Genomic DNA, 24629 nt, shown 5'->3' with positions numbered 1-24629 from the left:
ATCTGAGAGGAAATACCCATGGTCGAGAGTCATAATGATAGTTTACCACACTGATAAAAGCAGCCTTATAGGGCAGATTTTTGATGTCTTCTATCTACTGTATATTTTATCTTCGCTATATTCAGCATCCAAATTAAGCCTCTAACTCTTGTCTTACTTATGCATATGGCTTTATTTGTCATTTTATATGGCTGCAATTTAATGTCATTGTCCTCATTGTGACCCAACAGAACCTCTAGCACCTGTAAATCACACACAGTAGATGTTGTAGTTCCAGGTGCTGCTCTTGGAACATCTGCTGCCTACAGATTATGTAATGGCAAGCTGCTCTGAGGAGGGGATGAGGCCCACTCAGCCAGAGAGACAGACCTCGGGGAATCAGGGTGCCTGAGAGATCACACAGCCACTTTCACTCTGCAGCATGACAGGTGTGACAGGGCAACTGCAGGCTGTCGCCTCAGCTGGACACCTGCTGTTCTTGTCTCATTAATTATGCAGCAGCAGACACAGTTGTGCCATGTTAGGCGGGTGGCTTGATGAGGAAGCCCCAGATCTCTCAAGAGGGTTTATGTATGGCTAGCCATTACTTATTCATGCGCTCGGTTGGTCAGAGACAGTTATGGTGGCCTATTAGTTCTGTCACACTCCCAGACACTGCTCATATTCTGACCACACAGCTCAGATTTAACAGTATTGCTTTGTGGATATAAGACTGAACTCTGGCAGCTGCCTTAATAATATGTTGCAGCACAGCATTAGAAGATTCCATACAACAGGAGGAGACAAGCCTTAGTCTGCTGCATTAACACTGACTTCTGAATACGCAGTGACTCACCACAAATTTTTCTTGTGACTTGCCTTGAACAAGCTTCCCTGCAGTTGCATGTTCTTACTAGAGCCCTGAAACTCAAAAAAACATCAGACTCTTCAGTGTCAGGTTCTGGTAAAGCGATTAGACATAGTGTTTACTGTTAAACATTTGGATGCATTTAAATAGATTGCAGTTTGGTTTTTAGATTTCCTCTCCAAATCTGTTGTCAGTTGTTAGTTTAAAACTTCCCTGCACTCGTTCTTCCACATGAATACATTTAACCCCATGCCTCTGTGAAACAACTTCCTTTACTTCTCAAAATAAAGGAAGTTGTGTGTAGGCCAAATACATTGTCCTTTTCAACTGGAGTTTGTGCTTTGGAAATATCTGTCAACACATCCTTTAACCTTATAATTAACTAACATCCTCACTAATCATTGCTTTTTTTTTATCACAATCTCTATTCTCCGTTGTGGTGGGACACATGCTAAGAATTTAGTTAAAGCCGTGATTTGTTCAGACATTAGTTCTGGGATGAAGCTAACACAATCTAGGTTTTCTTAGGCACACTGCATGGCATAGAGCTTCATGCATGTATAGCACGGAAGTGTGCTTTTTGGTCATGCCACTAACATCAAAGGCACAATCAAAGGTGCATTTAAGTGTGACAGTGTCAGTTAGGATAGCCTTTTGTCACAGTGATACAAGTACAGCTCTGAACAGCTCTGATTTGTGCTTTCCTTTCATGTCTGCTGGGGATCACAGAGCTCAAAATGACATTTAACCTTTTCACATGGCGAGACCCAAAAGGTCAGAGTTTAAACCCAGACCTTTATTCTCCTCAACTGGGCAGGTTCATGTTCAGTATAATTATAGATCTATGTATCCAAGGTTTTGTAGATATTGTAGGTCACAGAGGCAAGAGAGCAGAATTTACTCCAGTACGGTGTTCATTTTTAGTGCATGCTTAACAGGATAAGACACGCTGCAATATCAGTTTTAACTTTGGCCATGCACCGACCATGCACAAGAACTTGAATGCTCCCATGTTATTGTAGGGATTATAGGCTCTTGATAACACATTTAAAAAAAGGCTTCCTTGTTTATCATAGACTTGCCTGGTTATCAGCAAAAGTCTGTGAAAATGAAAACAACCGAATTTCATTTCCTGTTTTTACTTAGTATGGAATTTGTGGCTGTTGCTGCATGAACATACCTCGCTAGGTAGCTGAGAAGGTAGGAAACATTGTCTAAACTTGTCAGAAATTTGAAAAATTCCACAGACAAGGCTTATGAAACAGCACTAATTAATGTAGTGTGGACTATCGGTGTGTATATGCACATACAATATATGCAAGCCCCATTACATCTCTGAAACTTTTTTCAAGAGCTTAAAATGTAAATTGTGCATGATTCAGCTCAGCAATAAATAGGACAACTGAATGAAGGTTGCGTGTTACACCCACGGGTTCCTCTGTGTCGGTGCACAGCATGGAAAGGAAAGGAAGCAGCCAGCGACAAAAGGAACAGAGAAAGTATCATAAATAGCAGAGACGGAAGTTACACTTCAAAAACTTTGAACCAGGCTTTGTCTTGATAGCTTCCACAGAACCATTTGTAGCTGTAAACATACACACATACATCTCCAAGTAGTTATCCATTTTAATTAAAGGGAGATTAAACTATTCTCACACTAAGCCTGAATGGCCTAATTCATTGAGCAGTGTAGCTTTAGTCGCCTTATTTCATAACAAGGTTTTGTAGCACACTTCAGGTTCAACGAGAGTTTAGCAGCCACACACTCTGTTGTGATGCTGTGGTGTGATCCCAAATGCAAACAGAGTGTACCTGCACATCTTTGCAAAAAGATCTGCATGAAATTCCCTACAATATACATCCAGTGCAGACAAGCTGTATCTGGGTGTGGCACAGAGAGGACTGACAGCTAAGCACATTCCTCAGGCAGTTTTCATCAAGTTGTCTGAATCCACCGCAAGTTCAGTGTGTCTCTATCAGTTGAGCTGTGGAAGAATTTTAGTGCCCTGAGAACATAAATATCTCATCACTTGTGGAGCTAAAGATTTATTATTTGTTTTCTTTTATTACTCCCTGAGAATGGAGGGTCCACGGGATAAAGGAGGTTTGTAATTGACCTCCAGTCATTTTCTCTAAGCTGCTTACAAACATGGGTTACATATTCTGCAATGAGAAGGCCTCAACCTGAACGGAGCCTGCTCTGATACACACCAAACCTTTCCAGACTGAAGTTTTTTTTTTAAAGTAAGATGACACTGTGATTGCTGGTTAACTTTTGCTCGGAGCAGTAAGTCACTGCTGCTCTTAAAACCACATCCTGTTCACAACTAATGTTCTGACAAATTCAATACAAAAACAAGGTCCGATAATAAATAGTGACTGTAAATTGCACCCAGCGAGGTTTTACATCAGTGCATGATTACAGTTTATAATGTCAACATCATTGAAAGCTATAATTTCGATGGTCATAATCTGTTTTTGGTGACCTTTCATGTATAGGGAAACAATTTCCCATAAGGGCTTCAAAAAACTTTAAAAATGTCAAACTTTCATGCTTTCAGTCTAATAATGAATTTATTTAAGAATGAGCTGAAATTCTCCAAAATATACTCAAGGATAGGTCTTTACATGTGCTAAAAAATCATTTCTCAAATGCATTAATTATTATTTTTAACAGACAGAGAGTACAATATGCAAAAAGTGATGTAGCAGTACCACCTTATGCGTGTATTGCTGGTAAATGCGCTATGTGAATGACTGAATAAATGGGAAAGAGAGCTCTGAGGATTAGTCAGGAGCATGACAGTACACTGGTATGATGATGTATGCTCAGCAGAGATACTTTCTTTCAGAGTGGTTCAGTATCACAATAGTGAATATTTCCTGTTTTGCAAGAGGCAGAAGTCTGATTACACCACACAGCTCAGTGGTCACTGCTGCAACTAAGTTTTAACCTCTGGACCGATACAGAGGCTTTGTCTTATATCAAGGGGGAAGTCAGCTTTTTCATTTCCTGTCGTGTATAAGACCACAGCATTTCTCTGACTTAACCTTGGACTATGACAAAGCCAAAACCACATAAACTTGTGTGGTAAGCATAGGGTCTTTAACTAAATAAGACACACAAGCTAGACCGCTATGCTAGATAAAAGCACCAATGTAAAAAAAAGCTCTGGTCCCACCTCTTTATTCATTCGCCCGTTGGCGCAGTAACTGTGCCAACGTTAGTAACTGTGTGTCCCTGTAGAGGTCATGCTGCATTAATTTCAAACTCAGGGGCAGTGTTGCCTGCTTTGCAGAGTGAAAGGACCACTTCACCCACCATCTGAGCTAAGGACAAGCCCTCAGGTTGCAGCAGTTGATTTCCACATTTACACACTTCTCTGTCTGCGCAATGCTGTCGTTGTTATTTTCAATCTGCTCAAGCTCATGTTAAGAGAAAGACACACTGTTCATGTTTTTTTGTGTAGAATTTAACCAAACATGGACCAAATCTCTGTCTTGATAAATACATGTAATTTCAAGACGAGGTTCACATGTCTGTGCCTTTTGCAATAGAAATCTCTCTGTCACTCTGTCACTGCTATAGAAGTCAGTGGAAATTTTAAAGATAATGTCCTGAATGCTTCTGACAAACGCATGCAAGGCTGTATTTGAGGCTCCATAACTGAGCCTTGCATTTCCACTGTCATTACCCACCGGCCTAAATAGTCTCAAATCATGTGATTACTATTTTCTCTCTCTCTCTCTCTCTCTCTCTCTCTCTCTCTCTTTCTCTCTCTCTCTCTCGCCCTCTCTCTGTCTGTCTGTCTGTCTGTCTGTCCTCTACACACAGACAGTCACTCCTGCACATGCTAACCAAAACACGTCTCTCACTTCATACTTGTCCCTCTCACTTCCTGTCTCTTTCTCACATAGGATTACTGTGATCGTGTGATCATGTACCATGCAGAAGGTAGCTTAAAACCTCACCTTGGTCTCTGCATTGTTAAGTGTATTGATGCTGTTTTAGATATAGACCATTTCTGTCAGTGCACACAAAGCCACATGGGTAGATATTGGCATTGGAAATGTGTCAAAGACATACTCCAGACATGCTCCCAGCTGGGGAGGTCCTCCTCTCAGCAGGGTAACTCTCCTCCAGATGAAAGCTTTGATGCACATGTCACATTGAATCACATTGCACCGCATCTCTCTCAGTGCACCCAAGAAACATCTGCTTAACTAATCAGATGAGCTCTCCAATGGCCTAATCTGGTCTGGTGACTCAATTCAGGAGAAGGCAATGTGAAGTACACTGTGTACACTGTGCAGGTCTCACTTTAAAGAATATATTCGGTACGTTTCACTCTGGGCTGTCTTAACATGTTGATATCCATCATTTATAACCGCACATAGCAAAATCTCACCGCTGGCTATAGTGACAAGACACTTACCACTCTGCTGCAGCTGTTCTCTAGCCTTCAACATAATCAATTTAGGAACATTTTTCAGCCTCAAAAACCATTACAAATGAAGACTGGAAACTCACAGCACAATCAGATATGTTTTATTCTGCAATAATAACTGCCAACCCCCAAAAATGGTTGCAAATAATATTTTCTAACAAGCTTTATTTAGCATTGACAATAATACATTGCCTTGCATAAATGCACACCATGCCACCTACTAATGTTTGGGGAAAAAAAAAAAAAAAATCTAGGGCATGTATCATTTTGTTATCCATTATTTTATCTTGAGAAGATTAACAAACTGGTCTTGGAACTTTTATTTGTATTCAAGTTTAATGTTATTTTTTTGCCATTACTTTTCATACTCAATTAATCAATTAGTGCATCTTTGCTAACTAATCATTTTGGTTTAGGCTCCACTGCCTTTTCAGCAACTTCATTGTGCTGTATTTGTCTCCTCTGCCTCAAATCTGAAGGGTTGTACAAGTCTAACGTTTGGGAATATCTTTGCATGACAACTAATCTGGGGTGTCGTTGGATTGGCCAGCTCACACCCTCATCTTTTGTGCCTTCCAATGCCACAATAGCAGGGGTGTTTTTTTCCCAGAATGGATATGATAATGAAGACAATGATGAATAGTCTTTTCCTCGGTATACTCTGAATTAAGAATATAAAGAAGCTGAGCACTCCTAGATGGATGAATGAACACTTTTCCCCAGCATCTCCTTCACATTAAATGCATAGGCCCAGTGGTGAAAATAAACTAAACCTTTTTTTTCATATGGATCAGTTAACACTGATTTTTAGATTTTATTAAATGTTGTATGTGTGCTATTATATTCCAAAGTTAATTTTTGGTTCATGTCAAAATGTATACATGCCAGTTTAGCAGTCATTTAGTGTCATTAATAAAGCCCAAGGTGACTGAAGCAAATGCAGACAGCACTGCAAAACAACAAGAGGCACTTCCCCTTTGGTGCCATTGGCATTTGGTTTGCATAGATGGCTAAATTAAAGTTTAAACGAGTTAATTATTCATTTCATGTCACTTTGTTTTTTCCAGTTATGCTTCCATTAGTGGCCCTGGACAGATGTGTCTCCCCAGACTGAAAAGTAAAGCTCTGCAGGAGATTGAGAGATATATGCTCCTTAGTTAACTAAACAAATTAGTGACCGTGCTGCTATCTAACAATCTGGCAAGTGATTCCATTGATTCATTTAACCAGGGCTGATTTACAGAACATACATTGCTACATCCACAGCAAATCATACAACTGTATTAGGAAACCTGCCAAGAGTGTTTTCTCTTTTCACATGGCCAGCAGAATCAAGAATAGCTTTGGGTGTTGTGAGTACTCAGTGCAAACTTGTCTTTTCCCATGAAAAAAAAAGATCAAGATAGAAACATCCTCCTGTGTAACACAAACAAACAGTTACTGGAATTTCCAAAGAGTTCCTTGTTGCATTGCTACCATAAAACTCTCCTACAAAACGTTGTTGTGTTTTAAGGAATTTAAGCAATGCATTTTGTCTGTTGAAGGAAAAAAAACTGTCATTTGAGAGGGTTAAACTTCAAGATGATAAACTACATGCTGCACCACATAGCATGTTATGAACATGTACACAGTAATACATTAATGCTTCCACTTCTCCTGACTTGTGTGGTTCAAAACAAACAGAACAGCAAAGGTGCGAGCTGCAACACTGTGCCTTAACAGATATGTGCCTGAACATGATCGGCCTGTTTGGGCAGGTAAATTGTCACTTACACTCCCACTTTTCCCTAAGGGGAAGCATCATGCCTTCTCTTGACTCGCTAGCTGCACTGTGAACCAGTCAAGCAGAAATTAGTTCACTTGACCTTTCAGATAAATGGAGTTCCCCTGTCCTATTTCTCTCACCAGTCTTTCCCATCTGATTAGCTCACCCATTCATTATTGTGAAACATTTGTGGCTAGCTTCGGTACCAGGCCGTACTCCAAGATATGTGGTGTGCAACAGCTTGCTATTAGTTGGGCAAGTGAGTGCATGTATACTGTGCGAGAAAAAAAATAAAGAGACACTTGCTGTGTTTTGTTTGCGGCTTTGTATGATCTTACTCTGCTGTCACAAACCAGCCTGTCTATTATTGTTCAAGTACATGACATGTTTATTACAGTTTAATCACACATGAAACTGATAGTAAAACCAGATTACACCAACATTATTGGGCATGTTACAGTTAGAATTAATGTTTTGTTTTGAGTATTTATTGAAATCAGAGCTGTAAGGGGATAGAAAGAAATCAAATGTGATGTCAAAAGAGGTCACAGTTATTGGCAAGACCTGTAATGATCATGTAACTTCCCGACAGTGAACAATTAAAATGTGCCAAATAGCAAATCTGCACTTGCACACTATCAAGAGGTAAAAAGAAGCACAAGCAAATTCTTAAAATTAATCTCAATCACTTGCACTGGTGATTATGGTCAGTAATTATTTGCCCTAACAACAATGTGCCATAGTGAAATCATGTAATGAGAGCTCAGTGGGTTTTGAACTCCAAACAAAGCTGTGGTCTCTTCATTAATCAGAAAATGTGTTGAAAGCTAAAGGCACCTTTCTGCTACCATGGAAACAGAGCATGAGAAACATGGATCTGAGTATTCAACTTTAAAGCTGAACATGAGACGGGAGGAAGACACACACACACACACAGAGTGGTACTTCACTGTACTGCTGCTTGCAGCTGGTAGATACTGTAACTTCCTCTTGCTTGCAATAATAATAACCTGTATGAGTTTAGCCTTCTTTCTCTGTTTCCTTTCAGCATTTCCTGTGCAAAGAAGCTGAGGTGTTTAGAGTATGATGTTACATGAATGAGTCTGCTACAAATATGAAGGGGTGCTTATTAAAATGCTATTTTTAGAGCATTGGATTTTACCACATTTACTTGCACAAACAGTCATTTTGAATATGTCTTGTATCCAAATTGAATTTTTTTACATTACTGTGATGTAGTTTAATATATGGTATATGTGGTATGTATGTAATTCATTGCTAAATTTTATTTCTATAACGTGCACTCAAGGTCCTTAGCCAAGAACAGACATATTTCACAGTGATGCATTGATGTAGCAAACATTTTTCAAAACACACACAGGCATCACATAAAGCTCATGCTGCTTTGCCCAGGCATTACAGATAACATCAGTTACATATTTTCACCCTGTTCTGGAGCATATCTCAAGTCTTTTGTACCTATCTCACCAAAACAAATTAGCAGACATAGATACCCAGTTTGCTACAAAGTTCCTACCTCACAAAGAAAGAGTCAATATTTTTTAGTTTCTCCCAAATGATAAGCAGCAATTTCCTGCTCTGGTTGGATTCTGTCACACGGTTGTCCTGAATAGTGCAGCATATTCATTTTGTAGGTTTATACCATGTATCAACATAATGTGTTTCTTTGGAAATACGGAAGATTTTTTTCAATATCCTGTATATCAGACTTTAGTTTCCCACTCATTGTAAATAATGCAGTGTAGTTACTGACACAGGCTACTTCTCTGTAACAGTGACACTGTGATTGCATCCCTAAAGCACTTGATCTATATATCCATAGGAAGACTCATGGCCGTCTGTGTTCTTCAGAGAACTGCAGTCATACAGCCACACTCAGTCTAGATGGTGCCCGTCACAACACTGGCAGATGGCCTCTTAGTGCCACTGGCCAACTTCAGCACAATCACCCTTTAGTATGCCTGTCATTTGCATCCCTTTTCATGGACAGACTGACAACCTACAGAATGGACACAACATGATTCAGTATAGTAAGAACATTAACATTTTAAGCATTTATAGCTGATGTTTTAACAAACTGCTTACGATTGGTAGGGGGTGCAATATCTTGCTCAAGGACACTTTGGCGTGCTACATGACAGTTGTGGGGTGCAAACTACAATGGATATGGAACAATCTTTAGCAACTAATTGCTGGACAAAATTTATTAAAAAGTAGACTAGGAGGGCATTTGGGGTGGGCTGAGGAGGGATAGTAGTGTCTCTGCCTTGCACGATGACATCTTGCAGTGTGAAGTATTGGCTAATGTGCTCCCCTCACCCTCTGTACTTACGTATTGTTGTAGGACACTGAGAATCTGTTGTGTGACTAAACTGTGCATAAGAATCATAAGGGCTCGAGAGTGGGGCTGGCATCACAGATGTGTGTAACTGTGCCACCATTCAGACAATTAAAAAGGCCAAATGAATAGAGGGTTCTCAGTAACACATTCCAACTCTGAATATATTACTGACCGACAAAGAATGATCTTATGCTGAAAAATGTGCTATACTGCAGCTTATTTACTTTATGCATCTAGCAAAGTGGTGCTGGACATTCTACTTGGGGGATTTCCATTTTGTGGCTTTGTGTTGCTTCCGTCAAATGACACATGGATATTTTTCCAAACTAAAAATGACTTTAGGATTAAATAGAGCCTGGGAAGTGCATATGTGAACTTGCGCCCCTCCCTTTGCAGAGCCTATTGTTGTTGTTCAGCACAGCTGTTGTGTTCTGTGGACACACTGCAGGCCTGGAAGTCGGTTATGTAACCCCTCCCTACACACACACACACACACACACACACACACACACACACACACACACACACACACACACACTCCCCTCCCTTTCTCTGTCCTCTCCACATACATCATATTCTCACTGTTTGTAACAGTCACAGGGTAACATGGGTGTTGTGAATCCACAGCTTCACAGATGTCAGCTTCATGGCTACAACTTACTCAGAAGAGATCCTGCACTCAAAACTGCAGTTTTCCCTTCACCTAGGAAGCTATCCTGCTTTTGTCTTATTGTATAGTATATCACAATGCACAGCCTTCAGGCCACTTGCCACAGTCCGGAATATGGTGTGCATGTAAACGTACTCAGGGAGTACGTTTACATGCACACCATATTCCGGTTCGGGTCAATATTCCGGTTAAGGTAACTACGCCACGGCAACTGGAATATTCCGTTTACATGTTACTTGGCATGCCCCCGTGTTTCGGCGTATTCCACTCTCTGACGTAATGCGACACTCAGCCGCGGGGGGCAGCAGTACGCGTATAGGTGTCTGGTCTGCCGGAAAAACAGACGAAGAAGTCGTCTTCCTCGTCTTCTTCTTCTTTTTCTTCTTCTTCTTTCGCTATTTCTATGTTTTCTCCCATCGATATACTCCGTGATATTTAAGTCTTTCATTAGCTGAAGGTGGACTGCAGTCTCCTGGCTCTTGCTGCTGTTCGCCATGCCGTTTTCCCCTTGCAGGTAACCATAGCAACAAAGACGCCACAGGATTCCTTGTGAGTCGAGCATGCGCAGTCGTGACTGAATATTCCGGTTCGGGGAGTTTTCCGACTAAGGTGGTTACATGCCCCAATATTCCGGTTTGAACAGGAATATGCCAGGGGGCTTATTCGGAATTCTCTCCAACCGGAATATGACTTTAATCGGGTTCGGTGCGTGTTTACATGACACGTGTGCAACCGGAATATTGCGAATATTCCGGTTAATACAGGAATAAGGTGCGCATGTAAACGTGCTCATTCTTTGTGTTACCAGTTACAGCTACATACATGTTTTCTGTTCACTTCTTTTCTAGCATAACCTATCAGAGGAGTACACAGTGAACTGCTGCTGCATAAATTTTGGAACAATGCAGAGGAAAACACATAGTTGCTCATAACATCTTGGACTCAGCAACAAAAGTCAGTATCTGACACTGTGGAACTATGGAGCAGAAGCAGCAGTGTCCTCAACCATGACGCAACACATGAGGTGTATTTGAGAAATCAAGGGCCTTCTCCTCAGGCAGGGAGTTTCTCACAGGTGTTCTCATTCACCTCACTGTGAGAACTTGCAATAGATATAGCTGGAGGCAGGCTGAGGAGGAATCAGGAATTGTTCTGATCATGCGGTACTAGGGCTTGGTACAGGTGCAAGTAAGGAAGTTTTGCACTCTATTATACAGGCCTCAACAGGACTGCAAGGCTAGTACAATTTTAAGTAAGGTTGTGTCAGGAATGCCTATTTTTTCCAGACAAGGCAAGAGGAGGCAAAGATAAGCTTGGCTTCTGGAGTAGACTTAGGTTAACTATACCAGATTGCACCACTCCATATCACAGTTAAGCAAAGCAACTGTCATTCCAGGGAAGGAGCACTTGCTTTGACTAGCCCCTAGTCATGCTCAGATGATTTGATTAAGTGGAAATTTAATAGCTTGATGAGACAGAATGTTGTCTCATCATTGTCTAAGGCATGAACAGCATTCACACCTTATAAAACAATCAGGATAATGACCACATACCATATTCTCATCTGGAAGAATTGTGACACCTCTTTTGAGACCTTATGTTAACATATATTGTTACCAGTGACTGTGTTCAATTCTGGTTTGGGTTGTGAGCATGTGATTATTGATCTGAATACCCAGGCAAACAGTACAAAAAGACAGGAAACCATAAACAGGAAACCATAAACTAAGTATAGCCTATTATATCCAATATTTTTTTATTTTTGCTATTGAAAGACCAGTTTGGACCAGTAGCCACATGCAGTGTTCCAGATATTGACAGAGACCCTAGATTTGGTTCTGAGGAATTCTGGATTTGTACTTTTGCCAAATTACATAAACCTGTAGTATTTTAGTCTTGACCCCAGTGGGTGTTGCCACTACCAGACCAACTCCAAGGGGAGTATTGTTAACTGGAGCAAACTGTTAAGCTGTTACTGTGAGGATTGCTGTGGGTGCTTTTCTAGGTCAGTTGGTGAGTACACACTGTGCCAGCACCGGCTGCACAGTAGACAGAGGCAAGTCTACTCATCCACTTAAGCTGCATTTTCACCGCTGGAACTTTCCTGCAGTAGAAAGGACTGGGAACCTTTTGAGGAACTCACTGCATTTTCACCAGCATCTAAATGAAGTCTCAGAGACAATATTGTCAAGTACTTGTAACACTTGATTTTAACTGCAGCTACAGACCAGATCTCTCACTCATTGTCAACTGATGCCATACTAGTAACTTACTCAAAGGCTAACAAAACCTGATGTTGATCCCCCCACTCCCCACAACCTGTAGGATGCAGACTCATGCATTTATACTCAAATGTCAACGGGACCAACAAGCCTAATCGTCACAGGTCTTTAGGCCACAGTAGGACCAATGGCTGAAATTGTCCCTTTTCCTTAAGGGAAAAAGAAAAAAAATAATATAGGCCCTAGGACTAAGTGCCAGTGGAAACAACTGCTTACATGTCACAAGCTACACTTCTTAATTTAGTTTAACAGTCAGAGTTGTTGCATTTTAGGATGTCAACTTATGTGCCAGGTATGTGATTCTTATGAAATTAGAGGGGAAATAAGATTAAGCACAAACTGCAGAGGAAATGAGTATAAATTAAGATTTAAGTCATGCAAGTATCAAACCAATAACGCACACCACATGCACAATGTAGAGTTTTTATTTGCATATCAAAACAAACTTTTGCATGCCATTATATTTAAGCCATACAAAGAAAAAAAAAAAAAAAAGAACTGTTGGCTTTGTGAGCATTTTGCAAGTGGCCAGGGTAGGGCTACACTTTCTTACAAGTGTAGATCCCTCAGTTGTTCAGTCACACTCCTGCTCTCGGACACACTGAGTTGAAGGAACTGCAGACACAGGAACAAGCTGACCAAGAACCCATGCTGACGTCAAGCCACATTTCTTCTACAGACTGCCACTCCATAGTTCTTGTCTTGCTGTAGAGGGGTGTGTGGAAGTGGGTAAGGTTGTACAATCATTGCTTTTGCCCAATTTTACTAATACAATTTGTACAGCTTAAGAAAATGTGGAAAAAGGCAATGGTTGCGGAATGTACATAGCACAGGAGGATGGTCTTCCATGATTATGCAGACTTCTCCTGTTCAATTGCTGCAGAAAAAAAAAAACGAAATGAGTGGTTCAGGTCTGTGGGCCTATGCAGAACAGTTTGAGATGATATTTCTGGACTTTAATGCAAGTGTTTTAAACCTCATTATGGTACTCACTCTCTTTGGTGGGCAAGGTGTTTTTCTCTTGCGTCTCAGTCTTCTTCAACTTGGACTTGTCAAAGCTCTCCACTTCCGAAACGTCAGGTTTGTCACCCATATCTGCAGGGGCTCTAGAAAGACAAGACAATCAAGCCTTTTAATGTAAAGTTAGTTGTCCTGGAGTAAACGTTAATTTAATTCCACCATGTTCTAATTTAGCATGCAGCAATTGAGGTCAAAATAAAAATAGTTTGTGTGCATATGGCAATTACGCAAATGGATGGTTTAAGTTTTAAATGAAGGCTATGGTGCATGGTCAATGCTGCTCGCGTGTGCACGTGTTTCAGCAGTACAGTTATCTCCTGGAGAGAAGCTTTGTGTGAATTTCTCCAAGCCCTCTGCACGATGAGGAACCACCGCCCTGTTTGGCAGCATCTCAAGAGACACACACAGCTTTAGCCATTATGGCAAGCCCCCCCTCACTCTCTCTCTCTCTCTCTCTCTCAGCACATGTTAACACCCAACACGCGGCACATACGGTAGATTAAATTTTAGCATTTTCAGTCTGTCTCTTCGTGCCATATTGCCACAGCATTTGTCTCGTTACACTGGCCTATAGAGAACGAAGCAGTGTCACTTGGTGCACCCATTTGCCAAGTGATTGTGCAACATTTTTTTAAAATGAAGGATGAACAACATTGTCAAGATGACTTATAATGGTTCTTGACATAAATTAAAACATCCGATAATGTTTGGTATTGAACTATACAAATCTGGACGCGATGACGAGAACAGTGGTAACCTCATATCATAAAAAAAGCCTTCTCGACAGTGATATTTAAATAAGCGGTCTTAAATGTAGTCTGCTTGTAAATGCAACATGCAAAATAAATACACTCACCAAAGGTGTCGTCTACTCAGAGAGAAGTTGCAGGTTGCGTCCTGGTCGCAGCAGTGGAGTGTAACCTGCGAACCTTCCTCAAACAATAAATACTGCGCAGTATGCAAATAACACCGTGACGTCACTCTCAATTTTTAAACATGCATTTGAACATATTTTACATTACGTGCAATGGAAAAGCACTGAAATATCAAAATCAAATATCAGAAGCTCGATTTATCACATTTTGTGCAGACTTGGTATTTACATGGGCAAAATAAATAAATAGATTAAGCCACTCCCACGGCCCAGCTGCAGTGGATTAGATTAAAAGAGCAACGGTATTTGTTTCTCTTTGTAGAAAATGTATGTATCATACAGGTTCCAAGTGTTATGTCTGTGACATAGTGCATAAGATATTAAATTAAAAAGTACTTCACAGGCTCATCTTGCATTAGTGCCATATGGAAGTTGAATCAGTGATGACACCATGTGGATGCATATAGTAATACAGTGGTTCCCAAACCAGTCCTCAAGGACCTCCTGTCATGCAGGTTTCACACTTGATCCATTTAAAGGCTTCATGCTGATTGGTTGAAACAGATCGACCTGAACAGGGTGTGCCTGAAGGTGCATGGGCCTTAATTGGGTCAGGTGTGCAAGAGTAGAGCTGGAACAAAAACCTGCAGAACAGGGGGGCCTTGATGACTGGTTTGGGAACCACTGTAGTAATAATACCCAGGACCGTCCTAATGCTTTTCCAAAAGTAATTGTAAGAGTTTTAGGTGCATTTTGCTGGCTGGAGCCTGTACACTGGTATAAATATCATACAAATATGCAGTGGGGGCTTGAGTTGTTAAAGTATGTCTGGGTTCAGGACATGTATGTTGCATTAGGCTTATGTTTTGTGAATCTGAAATATCACACCCCCCTCCCTTTTTTTAATAACAGCAAACTTATATTCCACAATTTAGTCTAAAGAGAATGTAAAATGGCAGGTAACTGTTCAAAAATGAATAAACAGACCGTTTTTCTTCCTTCTTAAATAGATTGGCCTTTTTGGGTGTAACTTGTGCAACTCTTGAAAATATGGTCTAGTATCAATGAAAACCAAGAACAGTTTGCAGCATTTGAAAAGAATTCGTTTATTTGTATACTGTAGCCCACACACGCAGGTCATAAGAAAATAAACATCATGTTAATTGGGCTTATCACCAAAAACAATGAAATGATATCCTTCAGCTGATTTAATGACTTGAATACAGCATGATGCTTTTGTCTACAAAGAAAACTTATAGCCTACAATATTTACAAAAGTTAAAGATTGTCCGCAGTGGTCTTTGCCTCAGGCTGTTTTAGCCTTGTATGCATACCAGGACACATGCTTGTATGCAAGTCTGGACAATTTCACAAGGCTGCTGGTTTACTTGCTGGCAAAGTATTTTGAGTAGATCTTTGAGTACATCACTTGGTTGTCTACTAGGATAACATTCTTCAGATTTTGCCAGAACCAGGGCTCTGCAGCTGCTGTTCTGGGCCACTCGACAACAGTTTTCCCACACAGCCTCCTCCTCAGGCGCAGGAAGTGTGAGTGCTGGAGCACTGGCTCAAGCATCAACAACACAATCACATCCACATTCTCCTCCAGAAGTCTTTGGTGGGCCAGGTACATTGCTAGCCTGAAAGTCCCGGTCTTAACATAGGCCTCTGTTAAGACAAACAGGGTCTTGCGGCTGTATTGAATGCTCTGAGTGAGGTTGTCTATCAGTGGGACTCCAGGGGGCCAGTCCCTCTCCTCCAGGCACAGAGGCAGATGCTTCTCTTCATCCTCCTCCAGTTTCACCCGCAGGTGCTCCATCACCCACTCTGAGACCTGTAGGTCTCTGGTGTCATAAGTTACAAAAGCTTCATAAACATTTTCTGATGAGTGCAACGAATGATAGCCCTTCAGTTTAGCCCTCAGGTAGTACAAGACATAGGAAGCATCCCAGTAAAATAAGTGAGCTACTGTTGCCATAAACATAGTAATAATAATAAGGGAACTTGAGAAAATGAAGATTTTAAATGCAATACTGTCATTTACACACTCATTAATGTCAAAGAATATCATGATATCACCTCTTCTGTTTTCTGGTGTGTCACATGTCACCTGAGTGGTCAGTCTAGGGATCGTTACATGATTGCTATTGTCACCAATCCATACAATAAAGTCTAGTAAATCACAGGTACAATGGAAGGGGTTATGCTGCAAGAATATAGTTTCAATGTGATTGTTAGTTAAGGTAGATTGATTGATAGTAGTCAATTTGTTGAAGCTAAGGTAAAGTGTCTTAAGGCTTTTTGCACCGTTTAAAAGTCCATTTGACAAGTGGAAAATATTATTATGACTCAAATCCAGCGTAGTCAAAGTATGAGTGAAGTTTGAAATTATTTCTGGTACATGAGATAAGGAATTGGAGCTTAGATCTAGAATCTTAAGCTTATTGAATTTTGCCAGTTGACACCAGTCAAAATCTCTCAGTAAATTATGACGTAGGCGTAGTATGGTGAGGCTGTGTGGCAAATTTTCATAAACTCTTGTAGATATGTGCTTGATGTGGTTGAAGGATATATCTAAAATAGTCAAATTAACAAGATTTGTGAAAAGCCTGTCATATGAACCATCCCTTTGTTTCCACAGAGTTCCAAGATTATTGCGTGAAAACTGAAGCTCACTCAATGATTTGCTCCACATCTTTTTAGTTGTTAATGTTGAAATGGAATTGTAACTCATATTTAATACTCTTAAAACAGGCAGATTTTTTAAAAAGTTTAAATTATGTGTTATGCCATATGCTTTAAAATAGTGGTTATTGTAACTAAGGTCTAGTACTTCTAGTTTCTTTAATTCCTTGAAGGCATAATCATAAGCCAGATCAATCTTGTTGAATGAAAGGTCCAAGTATAACAAATTAGGCAGTGATGAGAATTCTGTTCCATTAAGCGCTGCTGAAAATCCATTTCTTGACAGGTTGAGACATGCAATGTCCCCATAGCCATCAAACTGCATTGGAGAAATGAAAAAGAGATTATTTGAACTGAGGATGAGCACACGTCCAGAGTCAAAGCACTCTTGTTTGACAAGGCTGTGTGATAGCTCGTAAGAGAAGTCTTTTGGATGGGGTTTTATGAACGGTGAAATAGAAAGGTCTGACTTCAGATTGCAGCCTTGGTGAGGACGAGGAGTACTGTTCACTGGAATGGGATACAGTCTATTCTCTGCTAGGTATATCATTTTGAGGTGGGAGAATTTTCTGAATATGGTGGAATTAGAATGAACAATAAAGTTAGTCCCTAAATTCAGTGAAGACAGATTTTTGAGCTCATACAGTGGTTTGAGAGTATCTGATGTAATTTCTTGGAAGACCAAAGCCTCTAAATGCAAAGTCCTAAGTGACACTAACTTTGAAAAATTTCCAGAAAGATTTATTGTTTGAGGGTACGTTTTTTCACCAAAATTGAATGACAGATCCAATTTCTCTAGTCTTGTGAGGTAGCTTAAAAACTTCACCTCACCAACAATTGCATTTTTTAATAGATTAAATGAGAGGAACAAATTCCTAAGATTGACCAGACCCTCAAACCAAGTGGTCTCAATAATTTTCAGTGAGTTCCCTCCTAAATGCAGCGACTCCAGCTGTGTGAGATTGGCAAATGCACGAGGATGGATGCTAAGAGAAATGTTAGGGCAAGGAACACAGGGATATGGAGCATTTCCACATCTTGGACAGTTCCCCTGCAGTTTAAGTGTTTTTAAGTTTGGTAGCCCATGGAAATCATACTCAAAAATGTTTTGGATTCTGTTAGATTTAAGCTCTAATGTTTCCAGTGATGTGGGTAATCCTTTTGGAACTTGAGTTAAATTGTTAAAGGACAACTCCAGAACTCGCAGTCGGGTCAGAACTGAAAAACTGTCACTGTTAATAATTACGTATTTCCCACAAGGATTCCAGAAATAGCAATTTTTGGACATCCGCAGTTCGGTCACGTTCATTACATCCATAAAGTTCCTTTTATCCAATGACAGAATCTTGTTATTGTTTAGCTCAAGTATTCCCAGACTAAGAGGGAGATTCCTGGGAACTTTTTCCAAAAGATTGCTACTCAGTTTCAGTTCATGCAGTTTTGTCAGATTTTTGAAAGCATCCTCAGCGATAGATTTCAGCCCATGATTCTTGTTGAGACTGAGCCAAGTCAGATTAACCAGATGAGAAAATGCATCAGCCGATATATTCTGAATGTAATTTTCTGATAAGTTCAGCTCAGTTGCATTACTTGTTATCCCTTTAGGCACTCCATGGAGACGTCGCCCTCTACAGTCAAATATGACCTCAGAGTCGTTATTGGCTTTGACATCACATGGAAACTGTGGTGACATCCATCTAGGCCTGCATGCAGCAGGCTGGATCCCACAATTGCAACACAGAGACAATAGCATCAAGTGCAGCCAGCTGGTGGCAGTCTGTTAATAAAAAATAAATAAATAATAATAAAAAAAAACAAGTTGGCAAACTTCACTTTCACTTAAATAATGTCATAGTTTTGTATTATGTTATGTATTTGGCAATAACAATAATAAAACTCCTAGACTTAAAAAGAAGCATCCAGCAGGAGGCAGTAGTCTTTAGCTAAACAAAAGTATTTGCTGTAATTGAAAGAAATACAAATAGGTTCTAGTATTACATTACAAATTGCATTATGTATTGGGATTTAATAATGAAAAGCAGTAGAAATACATCTGATGGAATCATTCCATAAAATCTTTGAGCACACTGTATTTAGAACTATGCTAAAACTAAATTAAATCAAATTTTCATTAAACAGTATGAGCAATCAAACGTTTTTGGACCCAGAACTGTTAGATGAAAAGAAATATTTAATGGTAAACTGTCTCAGCATTAGCATTATGAAAAATAAACATAATAGAGACAGATTTGAAACATCCACATTTGGATTATAGTACATGCTTTTTTTAAGTAAGACAGTAACATCTGCTCATCACAAAAATGAAAGTTTTTTTTTTGGATTAAAATCAATAAAAATGTATTATTTTGTACACAATAAATTCATCTATTTTTCTATGATCTACAATACACTGAGCAAAGCTAAATTTAAATATTAATTTAAATATGTTGTAATCAGTCAAACTCACCATTGTACTGTACATGTATTGATTCCTTATGATCCTTGAAAGGCTACCTTGGAAAGAGATAGCCACGTTGCAATTGATGAAATTTATTTAATAACAAAGTCTTTGTAAAGATCTTGGTCTGCTTTGCGTGTCAGTGCATGTCATGCCAACCATTCAAGCTTACCCTATCTCTGTGCCTGTTAGCATTAAAACAGTCAAAAAAGTTCCCCTGTGACTGAAATCAAATGTAAAGGAAATGATCTGACAGGTTCCAACTAGCAGGATCCCTGGTAAGACGTAGTATGTGAATTGGAGAAGTACATGTGTATCACTTCCCTTTTTTGGATTATGTTAGCAATTTCATTGTTTCCCCTTTGGCACCAAATGCTAAAATTATCGATGGTGCTTAAGAGAGAGACTGTGCATTTTCATTAGTTCTTCTTTGATGGTTGATACTTTTGAACAAATGATAATCACAACACACATTATATATGTACATTTACATGCAAAGCTATTCACACATTTTAGTTCATATACAATACTCGGTACAGTCTAAAATTAATGATAGAACTAAATGTCATTCTGTCACCAGCAGAGCTTAGTCTTTGATGTGTCGTTTTAGAGTGTCTCCTTGAAGAGATTACTATATTGTTTGTGACTCTCTATTGCCAGTACGTTTCTCAGGCTGAACCAAAAGTATGGCTGGGCCTTAGGATTTTTTGGCCACTCCAGCACAGATCGCTTATACAGTCTCTTCCGTAATCTCAGGTACTTTGAATGGCAAGGCACTCTCTCTAAGAAGATCAAGACAATGACATCATTTTTTTCATCCATTAGCCTCTGGTGGGCTATGTAGAATGCTGTCTTGAAGCTGCCACTTTTTATGTAGTTGTTGGTGAGAATGAACATGGTCCTCTTGCTCTGTTGGATGCTCTGCAAGAGGTTTTCGATCAGGGGGGATCCAGGGATCCAGTCTCGTTCTTCCAGACACAACGTTACGCGGTGGTCTCCGTGGTTCTCCAGATGAACACACAATTCCTTCATCACCCACTCTGATACCGCCGGATCCATCTTATCATAAACCACAAAGGCATCATAGGCAGCACTCTGGGAGGACAGGCGTCTGTAGCCTTTGAGCTTTGCCATGCAGAAATGGTAGATGTACCAGACGTCCCAGAGGAAGAGGTGGCTGGAGATGGATAGGGTGAGGAAGCTGAGGACTAGGGAAGTCATCAGGGTATAGAGGACAATTGACAGGAAGTTGTATTGGCAGGCCAGCACGTCGACTGAGATAACAGCATGACCTCTTTGAGCCCCTGGGGCGGAACAGGTCACTTCTGTGGCCAGTCTAGGGATGGTAACTGTGGTCCTGTTGAGCCATCCGACAAACCAAGTGGCATTACAAGTGCACATAAATCTGTTTTTGTGTAAGAGCAGCATGTCCATTCTATTAGTAACATCCTCTGGAAAACTAGACTTTTTGATGTATTGAATGTGATTGAAACTAATATCTAGATATTTTAAATGGTAGGCATCCTTTAGGAAATCTGGGGAAAGTCTTACAATTTGGTTTTTATGTAAGATGAGTTTCTTGATAGATGTTGTACAGTTAGAAAGCACACGTGGAACTGTAGTTAGGCTATTACCACTTAGATCTAAGACTTGCAAAGACTGTAGAATTTGTAGTTTCCCCCAAGCAAAAGACTTAAGTTTATTGTCTCTGATGTAGAGCTCAGATAGTTTGTCTGGCAGACCACTGAACACCGGCTCATCAATGAAGTTGAGGTTATTTTGAGAAATATCTAGGACACTCAGATTAACTAATTTTTTGAAATAATTAATATATCTGGTGTCACCGTCTCTCCACAGCATATCTAAGCGGTTATCTCTGAACTCTAATCTCTCCAGAGAAAGACTCTCCATCTCTGTGTTAGTCGAAGTAGAGATCTTATTATGGTTCATCATCAATATCTTAAGATTTGTTAAATTTCTAGTGAAATTAAGCATGTGAGTCAAGCCCTCAGACTCAAAATAATGGTTATTGTTACTTATGTCCAAGATGACTAGATTTCTCAGTTCTTGAAATGCGGATGAATAGAGCATGTCCAAACGATTTGATGAGAAGTCGAGATACTGCAATTTAGTTAGATGAATAAATTCAGAGCCATTCAGACTTTGGCTCATTGCATTTCCAGATAGATTAAGGCATCTCAGATCTCCAAGATTTAAAAATCTTGAGTGAAGGAAAAATATGTTATTTCTGCTTATATCCAAAGTTTTCCCAAACTTACTGCACTGCTTCTTTACAAAGGAATTAACAGTTCCAACTTCTTTATCTTTGTACTTGCAGCTACGTGCATATTCATCATATCTAAAATAATGAATTTCTTTCACTTCACTACCTTGGTACTGTTCAAGGCCAGACAACGGAGAACCACGCAAGGGCTCTTCACCAGAGAAGCCAACAAACTGTTGCCCTTCAGAGGGGGAAGATATTTTGTTGTCTGACAGATTGATTATTTTGAAGCTTTTCAGTTCCATCAGAATACTGAGGTTGGTCATTTTAATAAAGTTTGTACCCAAGTCTACAACCTCCAGGTTTGGTAGGGAGGTCAAGGGTTGGATGCTCTGTGAGGTTAGTTGCTGGAACACAAAACCTCTTATTCTGAGAATTTTAAGGGATTTGAGGTGGTTGAAGTAGGAGCTCAATTTCAGTGTTGTAGGATATCTCTGAAGCTCATAGTTAAATGAAAGGTCCAATTCTTCCAGTTTGGGCAGAGCTCTTGGGAACTTAGTGACTGCTATCTTGTTTGCTAAAAAATTTGATGAGAGATCAAGTACCTTTAGCTCTTTGAAGCTGTTAAACCATTCACGGTGTACATCTATCAAAGAGTTACTGTGCATGCGTAGTATCCTCAGTTTTGTCAACATTTTAAAAGCTGCCATGTGGATTTTAAGCTCTGAATTGTGTGGGCATGGGATACAAGGATATGGGGCATTGTAACAACGGGGACAGTTTCCACTGATATCTAGAATTTCCAAGTTGGTTAGGTTTTGGAAATCCTTTTCAGTGACTTCTGAAATTTTATTGTTATAGAGATACAGCTCTTTCAAACTTGTGGGTAAGTGGGGTGGTATGTAGGATAAGTTATTTGACTTAACGGATAGTAATGTCAAATTGTCAAACTGTGAAAATGCACCTGCCTCTATTTCATAGGATACATTGCATGGGTTACGATAATAGCAATTTTGACCGAGGTAAAGGATCTCAACATTTCTGATCTCAGAGAGGTTTTCCTTGGAAATGTAATAAATGTGATTCACTTCCAAGCTGAGCAGGATCAGATTTGAAGGCAGGCCTTTTGGTATGCTGTTGAGCTGATTGCCGTCCAGATACAGTGCTCGCAGATTCTTCAAGCTGGTAAAGGTATTTTCCGTAATTTCCACACCCTTGGTACATATATGATCCTTGGGGCCAATTTTGACGGGCACACAGTTGCACCTCATGTCAATCTCAGTAAGGTTCTCCAGACCTTGGAAGGAGGTGGAGTTTAAATGAGAAATATGGTTGATGGTAAGCGTCAGATTGGTAGTGTCTCCTGGGATGCCCCTCGGTATTTCCTTGAGGCTTCTTTCAGTGCAGTCCACTTTCACAGTACTCCCATTTCTTGTGTCACTAACATCACATGGTAGGGTTTTTGGGTACGTCCTACTAGCTGGCGATATGGTGAACCACAGGCTCAGCAGTGCCACACACACCTGCATGGCGACACAGCCTGTCCTCTGTCAAAAGGGTGTGGGGTAAATGTCACATTACTAAGATATCATAATGGTAATACTCATACATTGTGTTCAACAGGACATAGACCTATCATGAATATCGAGAATCACATGCAGTCTGAGCATGTGATGCCTGTACATGCCACTTCATAATGCAACTAGTGTGAGCTGTCATGAGGGCGTTTTCATTTTCCTTTTCTCTATGTAGTTTACTGCCCCTTCATCCATTCTCAACATAATATTTAATAGTACTTCAGTGTACACATGCAATGCACTATTTAAGTATACATCATTACAGTATGTGAAGGTTATTGTTACTTACCAGGTGGATGAGCATGGTTCATGTGAAAGTTGGTAAACTCTAAAGTGAGCTCTGCTGTCAGGTTGGATCGAGAGCTAAATGAAATCTGACATTGATGAGCAGTTGCAAGGGAGGGCATTTGGTGGGAAAACGAAAGTACCAGGTGGCTGGGTTACTATGTTTACAATACGCCAGCATCACTTCCCTATTATCTCACACACACACACACATCCAAACCTCCTTGCTTTTATTAGGTCTAAAAATCGTATCTTATCTTATCTGATCTTATCTTATCTTAACTGTAATTTGCAAAGAAATGCAAAACAAAAATAGAAATACATTCATAGAAAATAAATCAAGTATAAGCCATGGTCTCTTGCTCTTGGTGTACAACAGTTAATGGGGTTCACCAGCAACCTGTGGGCAGAGCTATACCTGTTTCATCTCTAGCTAGCTTACAGGGGAAAGTGAAAGCCTTGTTTATGTTTAGTAATACAACAGCATTGTACTTTCCCACCTGGTAGTCACATGGTGTACACACAAACTGAAAATCAGTTCTCTCTAATATATTGCTTATCCCCTGACTGTAACATTGATAATTTATATTATTCCCAGACAGCATGAGTCTGTTTGCCATACTGTACACTGAGAGGCCCAGTGCTGGAACAAGTACTGTAATTTTAGAAAAAAAGCATATGGTTTTGTCAGGTTCCTGTGGTTGCAGTGAAGAGGAACTGAAGAAAAACTTGTTTGTTATACACATGCATATACATCATGCGACATGTGCCTGTCTACTCAACATACTCCCCGGTTCCCAACGTGAAACAGGCCATTATCATCATTAATGCAAAAAGCATCACACAGGCTCAAGTAAATGGTAAAAAATGAATTATTAAACATAGTTATAAAGCCAAACATTGATCAAGCAACTTTTAGTATGAATAATGCAATTTTAAGAACACATTTCTACAGGCTAGCCATTCTGTTAGTCTTTCATACTTTCGCCTCAGAGAACAACTTAAAAGTGAAATGATGGCTATGGATTTTCATGTACTCTCAGGGCTGTGCAGTAGGAAATTAAAACCAAAATAAAGGACAAAGAGACAAACAGTCAGTTAAGGATATAGTTTTTAAAACTTTTAATGTTTT

At 39.9% G+C, this 24629-nt stretch overlaps 3 protein-coding genes across 5 annotated transcripts; all 3 read right to left on the bottom strand.

Moving 5' to 3' along the window:
* Window positions 1-12783: 12783 nt before the first annotated feature.
* On the bottom strand, window positions 12784-14406 carry tmsb4x (thymosin beta 4 X-linked). 2 transcript variants are annotated; one of them, XM_030080415.1, is made up of 4 exons: window positions 14251-14406; window positions 13368-13480; window positions 13199-13251; window positions 12784-13079 (listed from the first exon to the last, which is right to left on the bottom strand). In XM_030080415.1, the coding sequence occupies exons 2-3, from the start codon at window positions 13465-13467 to the stop codon at window positions 13226-13228; spliced, it is 126 nt and encodes a 41-aa protein (XP_029936275.1). In that variant the 5' UTR covers window positions 13468-13480; window positions 14251-14406; the 3' UTR covers window positions 12784-13079; window positions 13199-13225. The 2 variants fall into 2 exon arrangements, with proteins under 2 accessions (XP_029936275.1, XP_029936274.1); XM_030080414.1 differs by having other exon boundaries at window positions 12784-13251; window positions 14251-14405.
* Window positions 14407-15565: 1159 nt separating this feature from the next.
* tlr8a (toll-like receptor 8a) lies at window positions 15566-18646 on the bottom strand. The gene is made up of 2 exons (XM_030081313.1): window positions 18388-18646; window positions 15566-18324 (listed from the first exon to the last, which is right to left on the bottom strand). Exons 1-2 carry the CDS (start codon window positions 18644-18646, stop codon window positions 15653-15655), a joined length of 2931 nt encoding a protein of 976 aa, XP_029937173.1. The 3' UTR covers window positions 15566-15652.
* A 1310-nt stretch (window positions 18647-19956) lies between these two features.
* Window positions 19957-23561, bottom strand: LOC115379635 (toll-like receptor 7). 2 transcript variants are annotated; one of them, XM_030080412.1, is made up of 2 exons: window positions 23502-23561; window positions 19957-23182 (listed from the first exon to the last, which is right to left on the bottom strand). In XM_030080412.1, the coding sequence occupies exons 1-2, from the start codon at window positions 23514-23516 to the stop codon at window positions 20018-20020; spliced, it is 3180 nt and encodes a 1059-aa protein (XP_029936272.1). In that variant the 5' UTR covers window positions 23517-23561; the 3' UTR covers window positions 19957-20017. The 2 variants fall into 2 exon arrangements, with proteins under 2 accessions (XP_029936272.1, XP_029936273.1); XM_030080413.1 differs by having other exon boundaries at window positions 19957-23158; window positions 23502-23516.
* Between the last annotated feature and the right edge of the window lie 1068 nt (window positions 23562-24629).

Source organism: Myripristis murdjan, chromosome 21 (genome assembly GCF_902150065.1).
Source record: "Myripristis murdjan chromosome 21, fMyrMur1.1, whole genome shotgun sequence".
Classification (NCBI taxonomy): Eukaryota; Metazoa; Chordata; class Actinopteri; order Holocentriformes; family Holocentridae; genus Myripristis; species Myripristis murdjan.
This window is presented reverse-complemented; position numbering and strand designations above follow the sequence as displayed.

Coding starts and splice junctions, on each gene's coding strand:
- tmsb4x (XM_030080415.1), bottom strand. CDS start 13,467: ATGGGTGACAAACCTGACGTTTCGGAAGTGGAGAGCTTTGACAAGTCC. Junction 13,252..13,367: donor CACCTTGCCCACCAAAGAGA/GTGAGTACCATA, acceptor TTTTTTCTGCAG/CAATTGAACAGGAGAAGTCT.
- tlr8a (XM_030081313.1), bottom strand. CDS start 18,646: ATGTCACCACAGTTTCCATGTGATGTCAAAGCCAATAACGACTCTGAG. Junction 18,325..18,387: donor CAAAAATCTGACAAAACTGC/ATGAACTGAAAC, acceptor CTCTTAGTCTGG/GAATACTTGAGCTAAACAAT.